General features: G+C 48.9%; 6 protein-coding genes across 6 annotated transcripts; 4 read left to right on the plus strand and 2 right to left on the minus strand.

Annotated features, from left to right (window-relative positions):
- Window positions 1–1,045: 1,045 nt before the first annotated feature.
- CTAM01_01637 (uncharacterized protein) lies at window positions 1,046–1,920 on the minus strand (the record flags this gene model as incomplete). The annotated part of the gene is made up of 2 exons (XM_060517679.1): window positions 1,046–1,601; window positions 1,661–1,920. 2 exons carry the CDS (start codon window positions 1,918–1,920, stop codon window positions 1,046–1,048), a joined length of 816 nt encoding a protein of 271 aa, XP_060387213.1.
- Window positions 1,921–4,081: 2,161 nt separating this feature from the next.
- CTAM01_01638 (uncharacterized protein) lies at window positions 4,082–5,265 on the plus strand (the record flags this gene model as incomplete). Its single annotated transcript, XM_060517680.1, has 3 exons — window positions 4,082–4,237; window positions 4,315–5,069; window positions 5,142–5,265. 3 exons carry the CDS (start codon window positions 4,082–4,084, stop codon window positions 5,263–5,265), a joined length of 1,035 nt encoding a protein of 344 aa, XP_060387214.1.
- Window positions 5,266–7,133: 1,868 nt separating this feature from the next.
- On the plus strand, window positions 7,134–8,972 carry CTAM01_01639 (uncharacterized protein; the record flags this gene model as incomplete). Its single annotated transcript, XM_060517681.1, has 2 exons — window positions 7,134–8,633; window positions 8,931–8,972. The coding sequence occupies 2 exons, from the start codon at window positions 7,134–7,136 to the stop codon at window positions 8,970–8,972; spliced, it is 1,542 nt and encodes a 513-aa protein (XP_060387215.1).
- A 1,042-nt stretch (window positions 8,973–10,014) lies between these two features.
- CTAM01_01640 (uncharacterized protein) lies at window positions 10,015–10,597 on the minus strand (the record flags this gene model as incomplete). The annotated part of the gene is made up of 2 exons (XM_060517682.1): window positions 10,015–10,046; window positions 10,264–10,597. The coding sequence occupies 2 exons, from the start codon at window positions 10,595–10,597 to the stop codon at window positions 10,015–10,017; spliced, it is 366 nt and encodes a 121-aa protein (XP_060387216.1).
- Window positions 10,598–13,096: 2,499 nt separating this feature from the next.
- CTAM01_01641 (uncharacterized protein) lies at window positions 13,097–13,816 on the plus strand (the record flags this gene model as incomplete). The annotated part of the gene is made up of 1 exon (XM_060517683.1): window positions 13,097–13,816. The coding sequence occupies one exon, from the start codon at window positions 13,097–13,099 to the stop codon at window positions 13,814–13,816; it is 720 nt and encodes a 239-aa protein (XP_060387217.1).
- Window positions 13,817–16,607: 2,791 nt separating this feature from the next.
- On the plus strand, window positions 16,608–18,409 carry CTAM01_01642 (uncharacterized protein; the record flags this gene model as incomplete). The annotated part of the gene is made up of 2 exons (XM_060517684.1): window positions 16,608–18,213; window positions 18,315–18,409. 2 exons carry the CDS (start codon window positions 16,608–16,610, stop codon window positions 18,407–18,409), a joined length of 1,701 nt encoding a protein of 566 aa, XP_060387218.1.
- Between the last annotated feature and the right edge of the window lie 489 nt (window positions 18,410–18,898).

Below are 18,898 nucleotides of genomic sequence, written 5' to 3' on the forward strand. Positions count from 1 at the left end.
CGATCCCAATACGAAGTTCGCGAACATCAGGGATATCCATCGGGCTCAAATCGAAGCGGGTGAAAAGGAGGTTATCACGGCTGAATCCAGCGACTCTGAATGCCCTAGTGAGGCTGGCAGCTGTATTGTAGTGGGTGTGGTTGAGGATCAATAGTTAATAGTAATGAGGAGGTTGGGTTGTGATCCCATCGTTTTTGTGGTGCCAGAAACAGGGGGGTGCCAGGAAGTGGGTATGTTGACTTACGGAAACTTCGGTGCCAGGTTGGGAAGGTCCGATTTCCATGACATGAGCAACGCCTCATTTTTGAGAGCAAGGCATGGTAGTGTGGTCGTCAGGAAATGGTTGAAAAGAGCGAAGTCAGAAGCTTCAAAAGAGTTGATGATGGTTGAAGGGCCGCTGTTGTCGATGGGTTTTGAGGCTAGAGAGTAAAGCGGGGAATTGATAGAGGTCGTAGACTCTGTTGACAGGCTGCAGGCCAACGAAATCTTGTTACAACGACCACATGGAACCTGTTCGTCGCACTTACATATGCGCATGCCAGAGTCATTGAAGTGAACTTGAGTTCGAAAGTGATATCCAAAACCCGCTCACCTTGATCTTCTTAGCCTTACACTCCTTGCACCCGTTTCGTGACTTGGTGTGCGACCTACGAGAATGGCCCATGTTTCTACTCAACTGTTACCGCAGTAGCAATAATGCGGTCTTCATCGAAAATGTTTTTTCAAAAAAAAAAAAAAAAAAAAACCTCTTGTCGAGTGAAGTTGGCCCCGCAAAGCGTCGCTGATCGTGACAATGTGCGTCTGGGAAGATTGCGTCAGCGGCGCTTACTTCAGAATAAGACACCGTTTTAAAATGCTTCGGAACCAATGAGAACAAATCTTGGGCAACTAATTTTGGGCCTGCGTCTATCTTCTGGCTGTAGCTGAAAGAGGTCTAGTCTGACAAGTGAACGCTGATATTAAGTTGGCCGCAACAAAAGTCCCTTCAAATCCACAGCTCTCCCCCTTCGAAATATTCGTACACTATAACAATATGCACCCCATCCTATTTCCGCTCGTAGGCCTGTCGTTGCTCCACGTCCAGCGTCCGTGTCTCTTGATCAAGCTTCTTCACATTTCTGGCCAGGATTCCGTTGATCACCAGAATGAGCGTAGCAGCCAGCTCTTCAAAGAGATACAGCCACACCTTCACCATCACAGAACCCGTCGCGGCGCTGAGCGAGCTATTCTCCGATGCGACATATGCCAGCGTCGCGATGACTCTCACGCCCACAAACGGCAGCGCGAAGAGGACCGCTGTGAGGAGCATGACGGCGGCCTTTTTCTGAGGGCGGCCATCATTGCGCATGTAGCCTTGAAAAACGGTCAAGGCGGCACCTGCAGCGAGAGTTACCCAGCTGAGGAAGAGAATAACGGCGCCGACCTTGGCGAGGGTCCAGCCTTTGGAGACGTCGTCGAGAGAGGCGTGGTTCATGAGGCGGGACATGCCAATCGCGATGAGGACGACGCCGAGCATGGTGAACATATGGAACATGAGGACGAAAATGAGGTCTCGCTTGTGATTTGCGCTGCGCTTAGAGGGGCTGATGTGGTAGAATCGACTGGAAACTGCAGCATTAATTGTGTGCCAGAGTCTGATGTGCTGAGATGGGTAACTAACGCTTCATGTAGAACACCAGAAAGTGCGAGTAGGAGAGGTGACAAGCCGACGCTTGAGACGATGGTGGCGCCGCTGCTCTCAGGGTCGCCCAAGGCCATGCCTGAGCCGATAATCTTCAAACTGCAAAATATGAAGAGATAGCCCCATCCGAGAATTGCCCATCCTCGTACGCCGTGTTTAAATGTGACGAATAGTGTGGGGATAGAAAGGGTGATGAAGATAATGAGGACGGCGAGGGAGTATCTGTCTGAGACGGCCATGTCGTCGACTTAGATTAGGAGCAGCGTGTAGAACTACAGGGGGGGTTTCTTGGGGAGAAGTTGAAGCTTGTTATAGTTGATTCTGGAATATTCGATGATCAAGTGCTGCCCAAGGCTGAGAGGAAATCTTTAGAAGATGATGTGTGATGGAAGGCTTTCCGACATGGGAAAGCCAAGACTCTTATATCTTTGTAGCCGAGCGCAATAGCTAAGTGAGTGAGCGACAAGGCTCTGGTGTAACATGGACAAGATGCTTACCGATCTAGATGCATCTTGGTCTATCATGTAAAGCAAGGCCACGGCCAACAGCGCCCCCATCACTGCCTCACGGTACTCCTGCTCTACATGAATTCGATGCCTGACGCGGACAATGTGGTGCCTTACGCGGAGAGACCAGACCCATCGCAGCCCTAGCTGACGGCTGACGCAGTCCAGCGCTGCGGTCAAAGTTGGGGTTAGATCTGCGCTGTGGAAAGGTGACAACGAAAGCAAAGGGACTTTGGTGCTGAGAAGTGTCGATTTGCGAGAAAAGACGGGGCCTTGGCATGATCTTAGCATTAGTCTACCGGTTTCCTCTAGGGGGTCTGAAGCTGCATAAGCGATTCGTGCCTAAGACGGCCGTTTGGATGCCTTATGCGGTCGCAAAGCGAGCATAGCGATGAGCGCGACAGGCAATGCACAATGTGGCGCATGGCGGCACACTAGCGCGGGCATGCTACACTGCCCAGTTGAGCAGTCGCAGCGAACATTCGTTGGTTGTGACGTTTTCTTGAATTACATGGTGCTTGTGAACGTGACCCGGCTCAATTATTGTCTAAGCAAGAGGAAAGTACTCAGTTCCATATGTCTCGCCACATCTCCTTGAACCTGTAATGAGGAGCTTTCGGCCGTATGCTCGCAAACCAGGTGGACTTTGCTACATTACTACGTTTTGCTGAGTTGATGTCCGCTCAACCTGGGCGTTTGGCGGCTTGACAAGCTCAGTCATTCGTTCTGCAAACTCAACAAAACCCACCGCATCGAGCGGGATTGCAGGGACATTCACTTAGTCACTTCCGAAATGGTTCGCGATTCAACCTTCTCAAGAGTCCAGTCAGCTTGCTGACAGCGGTGCTACAAACGAACTGCAAATTGCAACTAATCTCCAGCTTCAGCTCTTATTTTCCGGACATTTTCGTTGCACAGACGGAACGTTTGCCCGAATGTGAGGTTGGCGGCAGTAATAGCTGTTCGGTAACGGCCCAGGTCTCTGCACGAATGATCCTAATGTACTCTGTTGATATCGTTGGCTTGGTGAGGGCCATTGCTGGAGGCACAGTAGGTGCTTCCTTTGGCTATCCTTCCGCAGATTTTGGATGCTTTTTGGGGGCGCCAAAATCACCTGCAGAACGTGCTCTAGAGGCCAGAACCTGCAACAACTACATGCGTACAAGCAGTATTGTACCATTACGTTCATCATCAAATCCTCGGAGCGCTTATGACGACTGATTCCAGGTATTCCCACTGTATTGGCATGTATGAGGGGAGGCAACACTTCCAAGAAGCCGATTCGGAGCCAATAATATCTTCGCTGGTCACGCGCCCAATTGGCGTGGATTCCGTCATAAGCAGCCCCTGCATTAACCTTGACCAATCACATGAGACTTGGGTCGTAGCGTTATGTTGTGCGACACCATGCCGCCTCACTTTTCATTCCTCCGACGTTTGAATACATGTTGGCAAATTACTTAGCCAGATCGCGGCGCTGATCAATGGCAGGCTCTTAGGCGCGGAACGCTTTCAAGCAAACGACTCACTAAGAAAGCATTATTCGGAACCTGAGTTGCCAAGGACGCCTCATAGAGTTACTTTGTCTTCTATTCCCCCCTATTTTGACTTCCCCCGATCATCTGTCTCTCCCTTTTCGTATTCTCTTTCTTTCATAAAAGCTACGGGAGTTGTGGATTCAGAGGCATCTTTCTCTATATATGAAATCGGAATATAAGTGAAACAGCCAGCATACCTCAGTCGACTACACACTTCGCCCCAGCGTCGATACCATGCCTCTTCATATTACGCAGAGGAAAGAAGGGATTTTGGCGGAGATCGAAGGGGACTTCCCCCTCGACCTGGCAATCTACGGAGGTAAGGATATCAAGCACCGACTACACCTCGCAATTTGATGATCGCTAGTCTGACTATTCGGCACCCAAACTTAGTTTTGCCAATCGGATCGAAGATTGTGACGGCCAAGTCTTACGAAGATTCGGTGTGGACCCAAACGGGGCGCATGACAGTTGAACTTCCCGACGGAGATGTGAAGCAATATTTCCTTAAGGTATCTTGCTTTATTTCCCAAAATACCTGAATACTCTTCACTTGAACCTAATGTTCACCATTGACTCTGGATGACAGTTAGCAGTCGCCGAAAATGGCCGACAGCTATGTCGCGGTGAACACTATGCCATTAGTCTCATCAACGCTCTTGTTCCCGGTATGGTACCTAGGGCCGTAGCCTGGGGCAAGTATTCTTTTAGCCCGCCAGATACTTTCTTCTTCATCGAAGAATTTCATGACTTAGACATGAGTCTTCCCAATCCCAGAAAGCTAGCGCAGCGAGCAGTTCAGCTACATAGCCAAGTCTCCCCAAACAGCAAATTCGGCTTCGAGGTTGCTACTTTCGACGGAATCGCTCCACATCCTGAAGGCTGGGAAATCAGTTGGAGGGTATATTTCACTCGGGTTCTGCGCAAGTCAGTAGAGACAGATGCCGCGGCAAATGGAATTTGGCCCCAGTTATCTAAAGCAGCCGAGCACCTCCTGGAATTTGTCGTCCCGAGTCTTTTAGACCCATTACAGCTTGGACCGAATCCTATTGAACCCCGTCTCATCCATGGAGATCTTTGGGGAGGCAACATTGGCACAGATGAAGAAACTGGCGAGATCATCTTCCTTGATGTCGGTTGTTTTTACGGGCATAACGAACTAGACCTCGGAATGTGGAGGCGATATGGTGCGCAGAACCTAGGTCAACGCTACCTTGACGAATACAAGCGCATATTTCCACCATCGGAACCACAAGAAGGTTTCGATGACCGGAACAGGCTTTACAGCATGAAGTTCGATCTCAATGCATCTGCTGGGACGCCAAACGAGAAAGCCAGAAACACGTGAGTACAATGCTGTTACCCCCATACACTTTTGATGCAATTCGATAGTTGTCTAATGGTTACGAGCTATAGTGCTTTCAACAACATGCTTTATCTCATCGAGAAGTACATCGACACGCCGGTTGAGGGCTTGTCGAAATATGATAAAACCAAAGACCCCTCTGCTGGCAGTGGTTACATATACGCGAATAAATAAGCCTCCCGCTTAGTGCACGGATTAATCCTTCAAGTAGTCTCAAGACTTTTTTCTATTTCCTACAGTTGTCCTAAGTGGCATCCTTCTCATAGCTCTCCGCTTCCTGTTCTTCGTGAGGTCTTATCAGGCCATGTTTGATGTCGATACAAACAAACCTTAGGATGTGCCATAGCATGTAATTGATGCGACCGTGAGCTGTCTATAGTTATCCCTTGATCCCCTAGTCGACAGAAAATGATTTTATCTCAATCACAGAAAGCGAACATGAGTAGTAATGCATCCTCGCGCACTTTTTAGTTCTACTTAATTCTTTTCGTGAAGGGGAGAGTATCCATCTGTATCTAAGATTCGTGTTTTGAGGAGTATATCCTCGAACTCTCCAGTTACAGCTGGACTCTGTAACTTTGACCTCTACTCGTGGTGCTCATCAAAAGTTCGATGAACTATATCGATTCGAGTTCTGAACTGGGATCTCAGAATGTACACTAGAAGCATTTTGTTTCGAATTGGGCAGTTCGCACTCATTTCTAAGAACAGTAAGACTCGCCACATGTTGACAGCGTCTTCTGTAGTGGCGACTGCAAAGGCACTCAGATAAAGTCATTCGAGGCATCTTAGATCCCGACAGATTCTAATTACCTTTCTCCCATCAATCTGAGCTTCATCTTACGCCTAAAGAGACCCGCAGGCTACAGTGTAAGTTGATCTTTTAATAGCACACACCTTGGCAAGGCGTTGCATGTCTTGTTCCAGTGGCCATACCACATTGAGGCGCGAAGTGTTGAGTAGTGACAAGTTGGTTATGATGCATGCGAGCAAGTGAGCGTGCATAAACGCACCAGTCAAAGTCGTGGATGTGATGAGGTGACTTGCATACATGATGCAAGTTGAGGAAGAGATTGGCAATTTTCTAATTTTAGCAATACGCCATGCGCTGATCAGACCACTTTGGAGGAACAAGTACTTGGCGGAAACAAGGACGCGGAGAAAAGGGAGGCAGTGTGCCGCTCTTAATTGTGAAGTACCGTGCCCACCTACTGATAGATCACAAAATCAGTGCATTCGATCGGCCAGCATAGTGATACTGCCAGATGGACTTCTCGGCTGGGCTTCTGTTGTTAGCAGGCAAATACAACTCGTACCTCGGCTCAAGTGCTTAGATTGTCATTGATTCAGCCGATTGCGCCAAATCTCAAATTCGTCGTTTGGAGAAAAAGAATTCAAACACCTTCTCGAGACTTAGTCCCGCTCCTTAATGCAATTTCGTACTATAATTTACTAAGACGCAGCCACATCATCTTCAGCGAAAACTTTTCTATCTTCAATCACCAGCTAGGTCAGATTGCTCTAGTGTAGCTGTGATCGGCTGCGGCCAATGGGGCTCGAATCTCATCCGAGTCTTCGCCGACTCTGGGACACTGAGCGCTGTCTTTGACGTCAATCAGGCCAGAGCCAATGATGCTGCGGAACTCGTACGAGCTACCCATAACCACCTCATACCAACTCGCGACTGGGCCAGTATTTTAGCTGATCCGTCTATCACCGCAATTGTGATTGCAACGCCTGCAACTTGTCATGCAGATATGGCTGTCGAAGTTTTGACTGCTGGAAAACACGTCTTCATTGAAAAGCCTTTAGCTCTAGCTGTTTTGGAGAGCAAGCGAGTACAAGCAGTGGCTCATCAGATACAAAGAATAGCTATGGTCGGTCATACCTTTCGCAACCATCCAGCCTATCAAGAGCTCAGGGCCCTTGTGAAGTTGGGAGTTCTAGGAAAGGTTTTGCACATTCAGTCGCGTCGGCTTGCCTTCGGGAGAATTCGTCATGATGAAAACGTTTTTTGGAGCCTAGCCCCTCATGATATATCCATGATTCTAGGTTTCTCCGACAACGTCGAGGCTGCAGTTGTTCAGACTTACGGGGAAAGTCTGTTACGCCCAGGCACCACTATCTTGGACACGGTCAACGCCCATTTCAAGCTCTCTAATGGGTCGAGCGCTGAAGTCCACGTTTCATGGTTGAACCCTCATAAGAAACGAAAGATGACGGTGATCGGAGAGGAAGCAACAGCTGTTTTTGACGATACAGAGCCATGGGAGTCTAAGCTTCGTCTGTTCAAGAACAAGATCGACTGGACGAGCGGTCATCCGGAGGCACCAGACGGCCGAATGGAGGTTGTAGCTCTGGAGAAGCTCGAGCCGCTCGCCATTGAATGCCAGCACTTTGTTGAGTGCGTTGGTACCGGCAAAGTCCCAAAGACTGATTTGGCCGAGGGCATAGCCGTTGTTAGCGTACTCGAAGCCGTTGAAAATCAGCTACGAATGCGGGTATCCCTTCGACAACCGAGCGCCTTGACTGCCGGATTACATCTATATCCGAAGGCAGAGGTCCTCGAAGAAATCCCACGTCCGACATTGCCAGAAAAGATTGTCAAAATCTCCATCATTGATCTCCAGTCTCAGATGCGCCGAATCCAACAGCCCCTTGAACGGAGGATGTCCCAAGTCTTCAATCACATGAAATTCATCATGGGACCCGAGGTGTACGAACTCAAAGAAAGACTATGTGCTTTGACAGAAGCTACGAACGCAGTCACCTGTGCAAGCGGCACCGACGCCTTGACATTGGCAATGTTAGCCCTTGGAGTTGGTCCTGGAGATGCAGTTCTCGTGCCAGCACTAACCTTCATAGCTTCTGTGGAGCCAGTGGTTTTGCTTGGCCCTGTTCCAGTAATCGTGGATGTGGAATCACAGACATTGACCATCAATCCGGCTCAAATTGGCGCAGGTGTTGCCACTGCACGAAAAGCCGGTCTTAGGCCTGTCGGTGTCATTGCTGTGGATTTGTTCGGGACACCCGCGAATTACAACGGTATCCGTTCTGCCATGGCTGAGTTAGAGGACGAGTGTCTATGGATTATCGCCGACGCTGCCCAGAGCTTTGGAGCAAGTGTTAACGGGGCGAAAGTTGGCACATTGGCCGATATTACCACGACCAGTTTCTTCCCTTCCAACCCCTTGGGCTGCTGGGGAGACGGTGGAGCGGTATTAACCAACAACCCGAAGACTGCTTCTATGCTCCGGTCTTTGCGCCTCCATGGGCGAGACGAGAAAGAGAAATATGAAAATGTCCACATAGGAGTCAATAGCCGACTCGACACCATACAGGCAGCGATTCTCCTTTGCAAGCTCGATATCCTAGCTGACGAGATAGCTTTGAGACAAGTGGTAGCGTCTCGTTATACCAGCCTGCTCCTAAACGAAGTCGACGACAACAATGGGTCGAATTCAACTCTCTGTCGGCCAGCCGCTCTGCCACTCGACGGGACCGTCTCGGCGTGGGCAGCTTACACGATTCGAACGACTGACGTGAAACGGTCGCATATTCGAGCGCGGCTGCATCAGAACAGCATTAAATCCGTCGTTTACTATCCCATTCCTGTTCATCAGCAGGCTGCCTATCGGAACTTTCCGGTCGCGAAAGGTCACTGCCCTGCAGCCGAGAGCGCTTGTCGCGAAGTGATCAGTATTCCGATGCATCCATATCTTGAAGCCAGCGAACAAGCGCATATCAACTCTTTGTTAGTGAGAACAACTTGAACGCTATTGCGTTATATGCACTTCATAGTCGAAATCATTCAATATTCCAATACATCACGACACCAGACGAAACAATATGTCCCGACCTCTACGCCCCAAGTGCCCTAAAGATGCTCAGTCTGCATTCATTGTGTTCGCATCTGTGTATGTCACTTTCACCACACTTGCACACACACCCTTCAATTGCCTTCTGCGAGTCAGGTATATCAAGGCCGCCGCCCCCTTGCTTGCTAACATAATGTTCGCTTGTCTTAACTTCTCTGCTAGACGAAGAAAACGGCCAGGGATGTGGACTACTTAGCCGCGTTAACATATAGTAATTAAACCAGGAACATATATGCACGAAGACGTATGACATCACAACAGCAGTGTCTAGTATTCCAACTCACTTGATAGCAAACCTCGTTAAGGGTCTCATACGTCCGGTCCCTTAGCAAGGGTCGAAACTTCCGCGCGCGACGGCAATAGCAAGCAAGGCCGAGGTGACCCTACAGAACCCCTCAACCCTCCCCGACGAGTTGAACCTAATCCACCTTGCCTTTACTAGGCATATACCAAATCACGGCTTTATCTTCTCATAAATAATAATCTAAGGAGCGGTTGTGGTATTGATCATAGAAGACAGTATCATGTTAGCTTATCAATCTAGGCCTAGAATTTATTTCTTGGGATGGATACCGTAGGCTGAACGATATGTCGTTCATAGCTCCCATGAACAATTAAAATAAAGTGTAGGCTCATCTTTCATTTGTTGTGAAGTACTTAGACGTTCTTGCTAAAGCTACTTCAATAGTGTATTCTGGAAATAGTCATGCTATCGACTCTTCCCTTTATCATTAGTACCAAAATGAGCATGGCCAGACTTACCCCTCTGCAACACATTTTTGAATTCTGACATCGCTTTTTCTCTGAGCGTACAAGTAGCCGTCGTGTTTCTTCTTTCGTAGCAAGGTCTTTTAGGGATTTCGAGTCGGCTTGGTGCCGTTGAGTCGCTCATATAGGTTTTCTCCTTGTAAACTCCAAGCCGCGAGTCCAGCTACTTTTTACAATTGTCCCCTCCATCCACCAACATAACACATTTATAATAGTGCTCGATCAGTACGGGTTTGGATTCGACGACAGCCATTTCTTGAATTCTAACCCATTAACATCAGTCTGTCACTTTATCGATGTTGCGCATATCTAGTTCAGATCGAGTCATTCTAAAGCTTCTGCAAATAACTTTTGTAGGGGTATCAATCAGCATTTCGCGGCCTCCATCAGGATATTAAGGGTACATAATATGCATGCCATTCAAAGTGCCGCAGCTACATCAGCGAACAGCCGCAATTTTGCCTCCCAGAGCATGGCCCCATTCTAGATCGTCATCTTGAACGTTTCCCAATATGTATGTGCGTACTTCTAGCCAGGTGCGCATCCAAGAATGATGTTGAAATCAGTGCGCAAAGATCATTCTTGTTGTTCACAAGCTTAATGACAACATTGATGAAGGAACCTCTGACTTTCTTATCTATTGCAATAATGGCTCTGCGGATCAGCAAAGACAAGGCTGTGAGGTTGTCGCTCTCGAGAATCTCCTTGATGGGGTGCTCTACCTGGATGAAGCTGAGGAACCTGCTGCCCATGGCTTCCGGGTGGACCGATGGCCGAATTCGTGTTCGGCCGTCGATGGCAATATTCAAGACATATTTCTCGCTCTCGTCCAGCTGGGCCGCATCGAACGGTGCTGCCATTATGCTCCGCCAGATCAAAGCTGAGAGAGCGTTGTTGGTCGATACATGCGATCCGTCTTCTCTTTGAGGCTGCGTGTCCTTCTTTATTCTCTCCAACGATTCTGGGGATAGATAGAGGATTCATCTGATATGGCCATCCGTTGTCTGATTGCAGATGTATCAATTGAGAACCAGCATCTTTAGGTGCAGAATTGTAATGATTGATGCAGGCTTTGGGTTTCACTGATCTCGTTGATACATAAGTATTTGACGTCTCTCCTCCCACCTCCGAAAACGCAAGTCAGTATCCCGAAACTTAAAGCTCAATCGTGCGACCTCAACAGATCCTTGGATTACTGCAAGGAAGCTCACAGGAGCACCTTGTCTTATCCCTGCAATGGTCGCCTAGAACATCATGTTGAATGTCGCCAGTGTTGGTGCACCTACGGATCCGCCACGCATTTATTTCGAAGGCTCTTCTCACTGCAAACAAAAATGAGGGCTACCACCAAGGTTGGTGTTTGGGTCTCGTTGGTGACTGGAGGAACCGAAGTGGTCTTAACCATGTTGGTGGTCAGGAAGATAAAGAGCGCTATGAGAGTCAGAAATTTTGGAATTGACTGGATGGAACGAAAACTGGCGGCTACCTTGGCAGGAAGAATACTTAAGTTGTTTGAATGAAGGATCCTATCAGGATTACGGTGTAGTAATTGTTTTGGAGAAGATGGGTATGACTCTAGAAACGAGAGATGATTGTGATTGCGCTATTTCTTATGCGCTAAAGAGAGGAAGAAGTTAAGCCTTTATAGTTTTTCAATTTTTGTTTTCGGTCCTTATCTAATTGCGATTGTTCGTAAAAAGAGCTGTATACATCGATGGCCCCAAGCCTTGCTCTGAAAAGAGTTTGTTAGAATCAAGTGAGGTGTCTTAACACACCTGCAGGGATTATAGTTAGATATGGAAGGAATATTGATCTGTACCTAGCATATACAGATTTCCCACACAAGGTACGACAGGCCACAAGTGTCTAGACGTCCCGAATTCAGGTGGATGAATATGACAGACTTATTTCTCAAGTTCTGTTGGCACTGTCCAACTCTGACCTTCCAGTGCGATTTGACCATAAGTCAATAAGGAAGAACGTTTCGGCACCGCTTTCAATACTCTGAGATCGTGGAATTCTCGGCAAACAATTGTGGAGATACGTCCTCCTTAGGTCAGGAGTAACCACCAACAGCAATTCGACCTTCCGTTTCTATCTCGAGAGTAGGCCATTGCTCGTTCCGACGGGCCGTTGTAACGACCATTATGTCCTAGCTCGCGAGACCTTCGGAGCCTCCTTTATCATACTCAGCAGAGAAGATAGTTCGGTTAGCTTTGCACGAATGTGATTTGCGAGGCTATGTCTCTCGATAACAGGCACCGAGTGGATGCAAGTTTGGTCTGCCAGCTTAGAACCCATCAACATGACATATCGACGCCAAATAAAGAATCTTTCAATACGAGAGAATATTTGGGGTTCAAATACCAGTCTTATTAAGCAGATACGATCCAAATGGTCAAGTAATGGAACAAAATTTCCCGGTCTCCTCCGCACCTGAATTCAAGGAAATATGAAATTGGGAGCTGGACTCGGCGTCCGTCCTCTTGTATTTCCTGATTTCAGCGATGGTCTAGGTGCAAGCACTCCAGCCTCCCACCGGCACAGACTTCCTGGTCGTATTTCATACCACCCATACTCTCACCACTGGCATTAAGCAGCTGCCAGTTTCGGCTGCCCGCCTTCTCGCATCATTTGATATTCCATGATACTGGCACTCGCAGTGACACTAGCCGTAGTTCATAAACTTGGGAAGAGGGGGGCACTCATCACCTATTGTCAGTAGCGTAGCACTCTGGGCTCCCACATTCTATCTGTTGAATTTCGAGCACTCGGTACAAGGGGTGGATATAGAAGACAGTCAGGACCAAACAAGCGGCCATTCCACTCAAAACCTTTACCTAGCGGTCCTTTTGGGCTTCTACTACTTCGTCCTCTTTCCTTCTCCATACGCAGAAGTCACAGACGCGATATTGGCCCTTACCACCAAAGGTCCGATCGCATGCTGACGTATATACCATGGCAATTAAACTGAAGCTGAGAATGAATAGATGAGGTAGTGAATAGACTATGACCTTCGTAGAATATCGCCGGATGCTATCCTTTCGGCTTTTGCGGCGCTCTCTCGCTCTATCTAGAAATCAAAAGAGTGTGTCGAAGCCACTGAATGAGACAGGCCTTCAAAAAGTCTCGTCCAACAACCAATCCGTGTACGGCTGACCAGTCAAGACTCGCGAGACCAAGTCAACTATGACCAAAACTCCAATATGGTCATCACGTCACTGCCTTACTAAGACAAAGGACGCATATAAAAGTGCAACATCGGCATATTTTCTCCCTCAATACATTTGAAACTGCATTTCCGGAAACCCCCAACGAAAAAAACATCTTTTTGGACTGCGTCACCACCCCCGCGCAACATGGCAGCTCCAGCTGATTATTCGGTTGACCCCTCAACTAACCCGGCTTCTTGGCCGACCCCGCATCAAACTGTCGAGCAGGCAAATATTAGCAAAGTTAATGTTGACTTCATTAACACAAACACGATCGGCGACTCGGACTTTCACAGCCTGCGCATCGGCGCCGAGGGACACGTTCCTCTCTTGCGGCAGGTGAATAGGCACGTGACTCGTGGTCTTTATCAACTGATCAGCCTCAATATTACGGAGTACTCGTGCGTGATGGTTGTGTCGACGGTGAAGACGCGGAACGAACTATTGGAAGAGGGCTTTCCATGGGACAACCAAGACCCTCAGCTTGAAGCAGCGCCAGAATCGATTCTAATGACCACTCCAGTGCTCTACCATGTCAACCTGCCGACCCATTGCGACCCGATTAGATGGCCGAACGGGACCACAGGGTACATCGACATTAGCAAGGTTGACATAATCTACGTTAACGTGAACGGCGATTCGGACTTCTACATGCTACGCACTGGCACCAATGAACACGTTCACCATGTCGTCACGCAGGTGACTAAACACCTGGCTCGTGGTATCTACCATTTAATCAGTCTTAATGCGACGGAGCACTCGTGCGTGGTGGTCATATCAACAAGAAAGAAGAGAAGTGAACTATCAGAAGGAGGGTTCCCGTGGGACAACAGAATTGGCCCTCAGCCTGGAGTTGGGTCGAAATGATATGTTCCGTTGTGTGTCTGGATCTGAAACAGTCTCGACATGGCATATGCTGGAAGTCTGCTTTACAACACAAATCGGTTGCATACCTAGTTAAGTACTAAAGAGAAAGCAATCAACATTCGCATCACAGTCCTGAACCAAACACTATACTGATTGGTCCCTTTGTTGAGTTTTTGTTGATTCTTGACGGGTTCTTGATTCAGCAGTCATAGTATTTTGAGTAAGTAGGTCATCTCCCAGCGCTACCCGTTACGCTGCGCGTTACTGCCCCTTACTACAAAAAATCAAGCCACTTTCTGCATAGATGGCTCCTACTTCATTCTTGCTTTGTGATAAATCGCACTAGGCATCTTCACAATCATCTCCAGGATCGAAAAATTACAAGTCTGAACTTAGTATCCTTAACCAAAAGGGTCAACTTCATGTTCTCTTTGGTTCGTTTCGATGACGCGGGCTGCTCCCCAAGTTCCCAAGGCACCCGATGGGAAATTATGAATGCAATGTTTGTAGGGTCTCCGGTAGATAACATTAATTTGCCCGATCTTAGCAACCATGCATGAAATATTTTCTTTGCTTACTTTGTATTAGGTGGTAAAGAGAGTGATGTTTCTCAGCAGGTCCGTCTTTTACCCCCTATCACCACGCCGCTTTGAAACATTTTAGACCGGGTCGAGGCCTGAGTCTCTAATGATTCCCCATCAGAGAACTTGATCGATGTCCTTTTGCAGATTAATTAACTGGTCGAGAAGCTAGATGGTCAATCCATAGCAAAATTTCCCATCACCCCGGTTGTCAGTCCGCATTCACGAAATCGGCTGCTCTCTACACATTGTCTCCATACGTAGATATGATTGCTCAGTAAATTTGACTTATGAAATTTTCCGTGCACGTTTTTAGGGTGGTGGTTCAACTATGGACATTCTACTACTGGAGTATGCCACCGAGGCACTTATGCATTGCGAGGGTCGTTGGGAAGTCGAGCGCCACGAGCCCCGTTCGACTTGCTGTGCAGGATGTGCGATGGCGTAGAGGTTTCTGAAGTAGACAATTCCAGGCTTACCGAAGAGAACACACTTCCCAGGATTGAAGCAGGAACCACACACTGTCTTTCGATTTTGGTATACATCCCAAACCCCAGATGCTCTTCCATTGAGACTTGAGTGTGCGTGCCACATACCTTAGCCCTCAGGGAAACCTACCTGAGTGGTGGAATGAATATTTGGTGGCGTTTACCAAGGCTGGGCAAACTATGTTTTGTCTTGGCCTTCGGCCTAAGTCGACCGAGGTATGCCTTGACCTGACAAATGGAACCCGAGGGATTCCTCGTCATCTCCAACTTGCGTAAGTACCTCGGTTTAGTGTCTACATCCGACTAACAACGAGGACCTTTGTGAGAGCAGAATCAAGTGTCACAGCTGCTTCGGTGCTGTCACGCATGTAGAGGACACAGATATTGCTGAATCGGCTGTGTCCGAGTAAGGTACCTAATGAAGTGACAAAGTGTCACGGTCTGCTCAGACCATATGCCAGCGTGCGGATAACAGGTTGCAGTCACCGTCAGAAAAAGCGGGGTATGAACCAGAACTTCGGATCGGAAGTGTCACCTCCACCCCCCGCGTTACCCCAGCAAAAGTCCCCAGGCGGAGGGCGCATCAGGCCAATAGAGTCGCATAGCAGTAACAGTTCAGTCAGTCGTTGCCCGCCCTTTGTTGCGCAACATTGACTTTAATTCCACTTCGTGTCTAACCGACCCAGCACAGGCTTGATTGAAGACGCCGCATGCAGAATATGTCGCTACTTTGCCAAATATACAACTCCTTCGGGTGTTTCTGCAATGATACCGGGCTATCAGGCAGCGACAGACGTGGGCTAATCCATATTAAGTGAGTGAGTCCGATATGAAATTGCAGCTGCGGCGCAAGCGGCTTGGGAGCCAAGGGAGCCAAGAAGCCAAGACAACCTGGGCAGTGCGCTGGGCAGGCCCGACAGAGAGAAAACAGAGTTGGATTCGCTGAATCTCAAGACGAACCGACATCAAATGACTTTGGGTATGTACCCTCACCATTCGCAGCAGAGCTCATGTACGAAGAGTACTACCGACCTAGGATTCAAGGTTCCCTACACAAAGACGTCGCTCAGGACAGTACGATGCTTGAATCGCTTTTCGTGAACTACAACGTCTGCACTCTGATCCTTTTGTTAAGCTGCTGCATGCAGGCGAGACACGGGCGCCATTGTACAATCAGCTTTTGGGTTGCAGTGCATAAGCATGCAGTGGTTCGTCCAGACACGCGCAAGCTGCACCACACCGTATTGAAGACAGACTGGAACGAGAGGTCAAGATCCTGGCCAATTCTTCTGGATCAATGAGGCACCTGATCCACCGGCTCAAAGGAGCTCCTCCTCTAGCCATTTTTTCATGGCCTCGGTCGAAAGATACCCCAGGATATTGTGCTCTTTCCCCGCTTCGTTTACGCATTCCCCAAAGAGACGGTTATAAACCCCATGGGGACCGTGTGGGGAAATTGAGTTCACGCAATCCAGACTCGGGGTTGAACTTGCGCGAATAACCCCAGCATTGGGGGCAGGTGGTTGGAGGACACTCCTTGGCATCTTGGCAACCAGGGGAGCCGGTCCGGACAATGGTATTCATACCTGCAAATACGCAAGTGCTTATCTTCCCCGTGTTCCGCTCCTCTGTTTCCCGGCAAGCTTCCTGCCTTGCCTACCAATATCACCTCCCGCTGTTATCTTTACACAAATCCTCAGCATAGACAAGTAGAGTGTCAAGATGGCCGACAACGAAAAGGGACTGCCTGAGACTTTGGCTAAGGCCCGGTCCGGGTCCGTCGATCATGCAGAATACGGCACATACACTCCCGATATTGCTCTGATCCAAGCTGCCGCGGCCGCCAGCGAAGAAGAGACGAGGCTGCCCCGCAAGGAGCTCATATCACGATATCTGCCAGCTGCCATTTACAGCATGCTCCTGAGTATGGCCCTGATCATGGAGGGCATGGACGTTGGTCTCGTCAACAACTTCTTTGGACAAAAGGCGTATTTGAGGAGGTTCGGTTGGCCAGATGCCAATGGCAAGCAACACATCCCGACATCATGGCAGGCTGCCATCGGCAATGGCAACAATTTGGGAAGCATCATCGGACTGCTTCTGAACGGCTGGCTTCAGTCTCGCTATGGCTCCCGACGAGTCTACATGGGTGCCATGGCACTCATGGGCGGGACAATCTTTTCACTGTTCTTCGCAGTTAACGTCCAAATGCTTTTCGCCGCCAACATCTTGTGCGGCATTCCCTGGGGCATCTTTCAGACCCTGACTACTGCATACGCTGCCGAGATTTGCCCTGCTGCTATGCGAGGATACCTCACCGCATGGGTTTCCATGTGTTGGGGATGTGGCTCCTTCCTTGCCGCCGGTGTTCTCCGTGGTTCACTGGGACTTCAGGGAGACTTGGCATGGAAGATCCCTTACGCTCTCCAATGGGTTTGGGTGGTGCCTCTATTCACTGTTGGCTTTTTTGCCCCGGAAAGCCCATGGTACCTCGTTCGCCGTGGTCGCATCGAAGAAGCCGAGAAGTCGCTACGCCGTCTTGCACGCAAGAACTTCTATACTGAGCAGACCATGGCTCAAACATTGGCTCTCATGAGACACACTAACGAAATGGAAAAGATCGAGTCAGCTGGCGCCAGTTACCGCGACTGTTTCCATGGAACCAACTTGCGCCGCACAGGCATCGTGGCCATGGCCTGGCTTATTCAGATTCTCAATGGCCAGGCCATCTGCGCCTACGCTACCATCTTCTTGCAATCAGCCGGTATGCCAGAGGTTCGAGCATTTGACTTCAGCATGGGTATCCAGTCAGGCAATATTGTGGGCACCGCCATTGCCATTTCCCTAATGGGCAGAGTCGGGCGTCGCGTCTTCTTCTTCTGGGGTTCCTCAATCATCGGTCTCCTCATGCTCGTCATTGGCATCCTAGGCTTCATTCCAGGGAAGACCAATGTTGCTCTGGCTGTGGCTGTCGTCATGATCATTGTTAACCTGACGTTCAAACTGTCGCTGGGCCCGACAACATACACCATTGTGGGCGAAATGTCCTCCAGTCGTGTGCGTGCTCAGACCATTGTTCTCGGACGCGCTATCTACGTCGTGGGCCAAATCGTCGTACAGCAGCTCAACCCTCGCATGCTCAACTCTAGCAGTGACTCTTGGAACTGGGGTGCGAAGACTGGCTTGTTCTACTTCGGACTTTGCTGCCTTTGGGCTGTACTGATCTTCTTCTTCCTCCCTGAGACGAAGAACCGCACATTCGCAGAGCTGGACTACTTGTTCCAGAAGAGGACTCCGGCTCGTCAATTCGCGACCACACCCGTTGATTGTAGGTCAAACTTTTCTCATATTTTCATTTCACTTAGACTTCAAAATCCTCCCTTCATGGCTTGCCTCCAGTTGAACCTGCTAACGCATCTCATCGTAAAGTATTCGAGTTGACCGGAGGCGATACCAGCGCCAAGAAGCTCGACGATGACGACCTCAACAGGAACATTAGTGAGCTGCACGAGAAGAGAATCTAGATCATGATTCACGAGGATGCTATATGTCACTCATGTATATCGATAAGGTGGATCCGTAGTGGACTATTGAATAAATACCCTAATTTGATGCAACACCATTCGATTATTCGCACATCTCTCAAGTTTTGCCTTCACGTTGGCTAGGCCGTGAGCAATTTTATTGTATCCATCTGTCTCCTTCTAGGCAATGCATCCATAGTCGCCGGTTGATCACGTTGGCTCAACATAATAGCGGCCAGCGACGGTTCACCCTGCAAACGTCTACCCACGTCGAGCTCCGTAACGTGTTTGCACCCGCATCCTGGTGCCTCCAAACCTCACACAAAACTTCACTCGACACACAATAGCCTTTCCATCCTGACTTAGTGTAGGCTCTGTTTAGCCAAGAGCTGAACTGCGCCCTCCTCTCTGGTTTCGTCGCTTCTGCACCAGCAATGAAAGCTGGCCAAGCTGTGCCTGGCCCGAGCAACTCATTTCGACTCAAAGCAT

The sequence above is a fragment of the Colletotrichum tamarilloi genome (assembly GCF_030869305.1).
Source record: "Colletotrichum tamarilloi strain Tom-12 chromosome Unknown Scaffold_4.1, whole genome shotgun sequence".
NCBI lineage: Eukaryota > Fungi > Ascomycota > Sordariomycetes > Glomerellales > Glomerellaceae > Colletotrichum > Colletotrichum tamarilloi.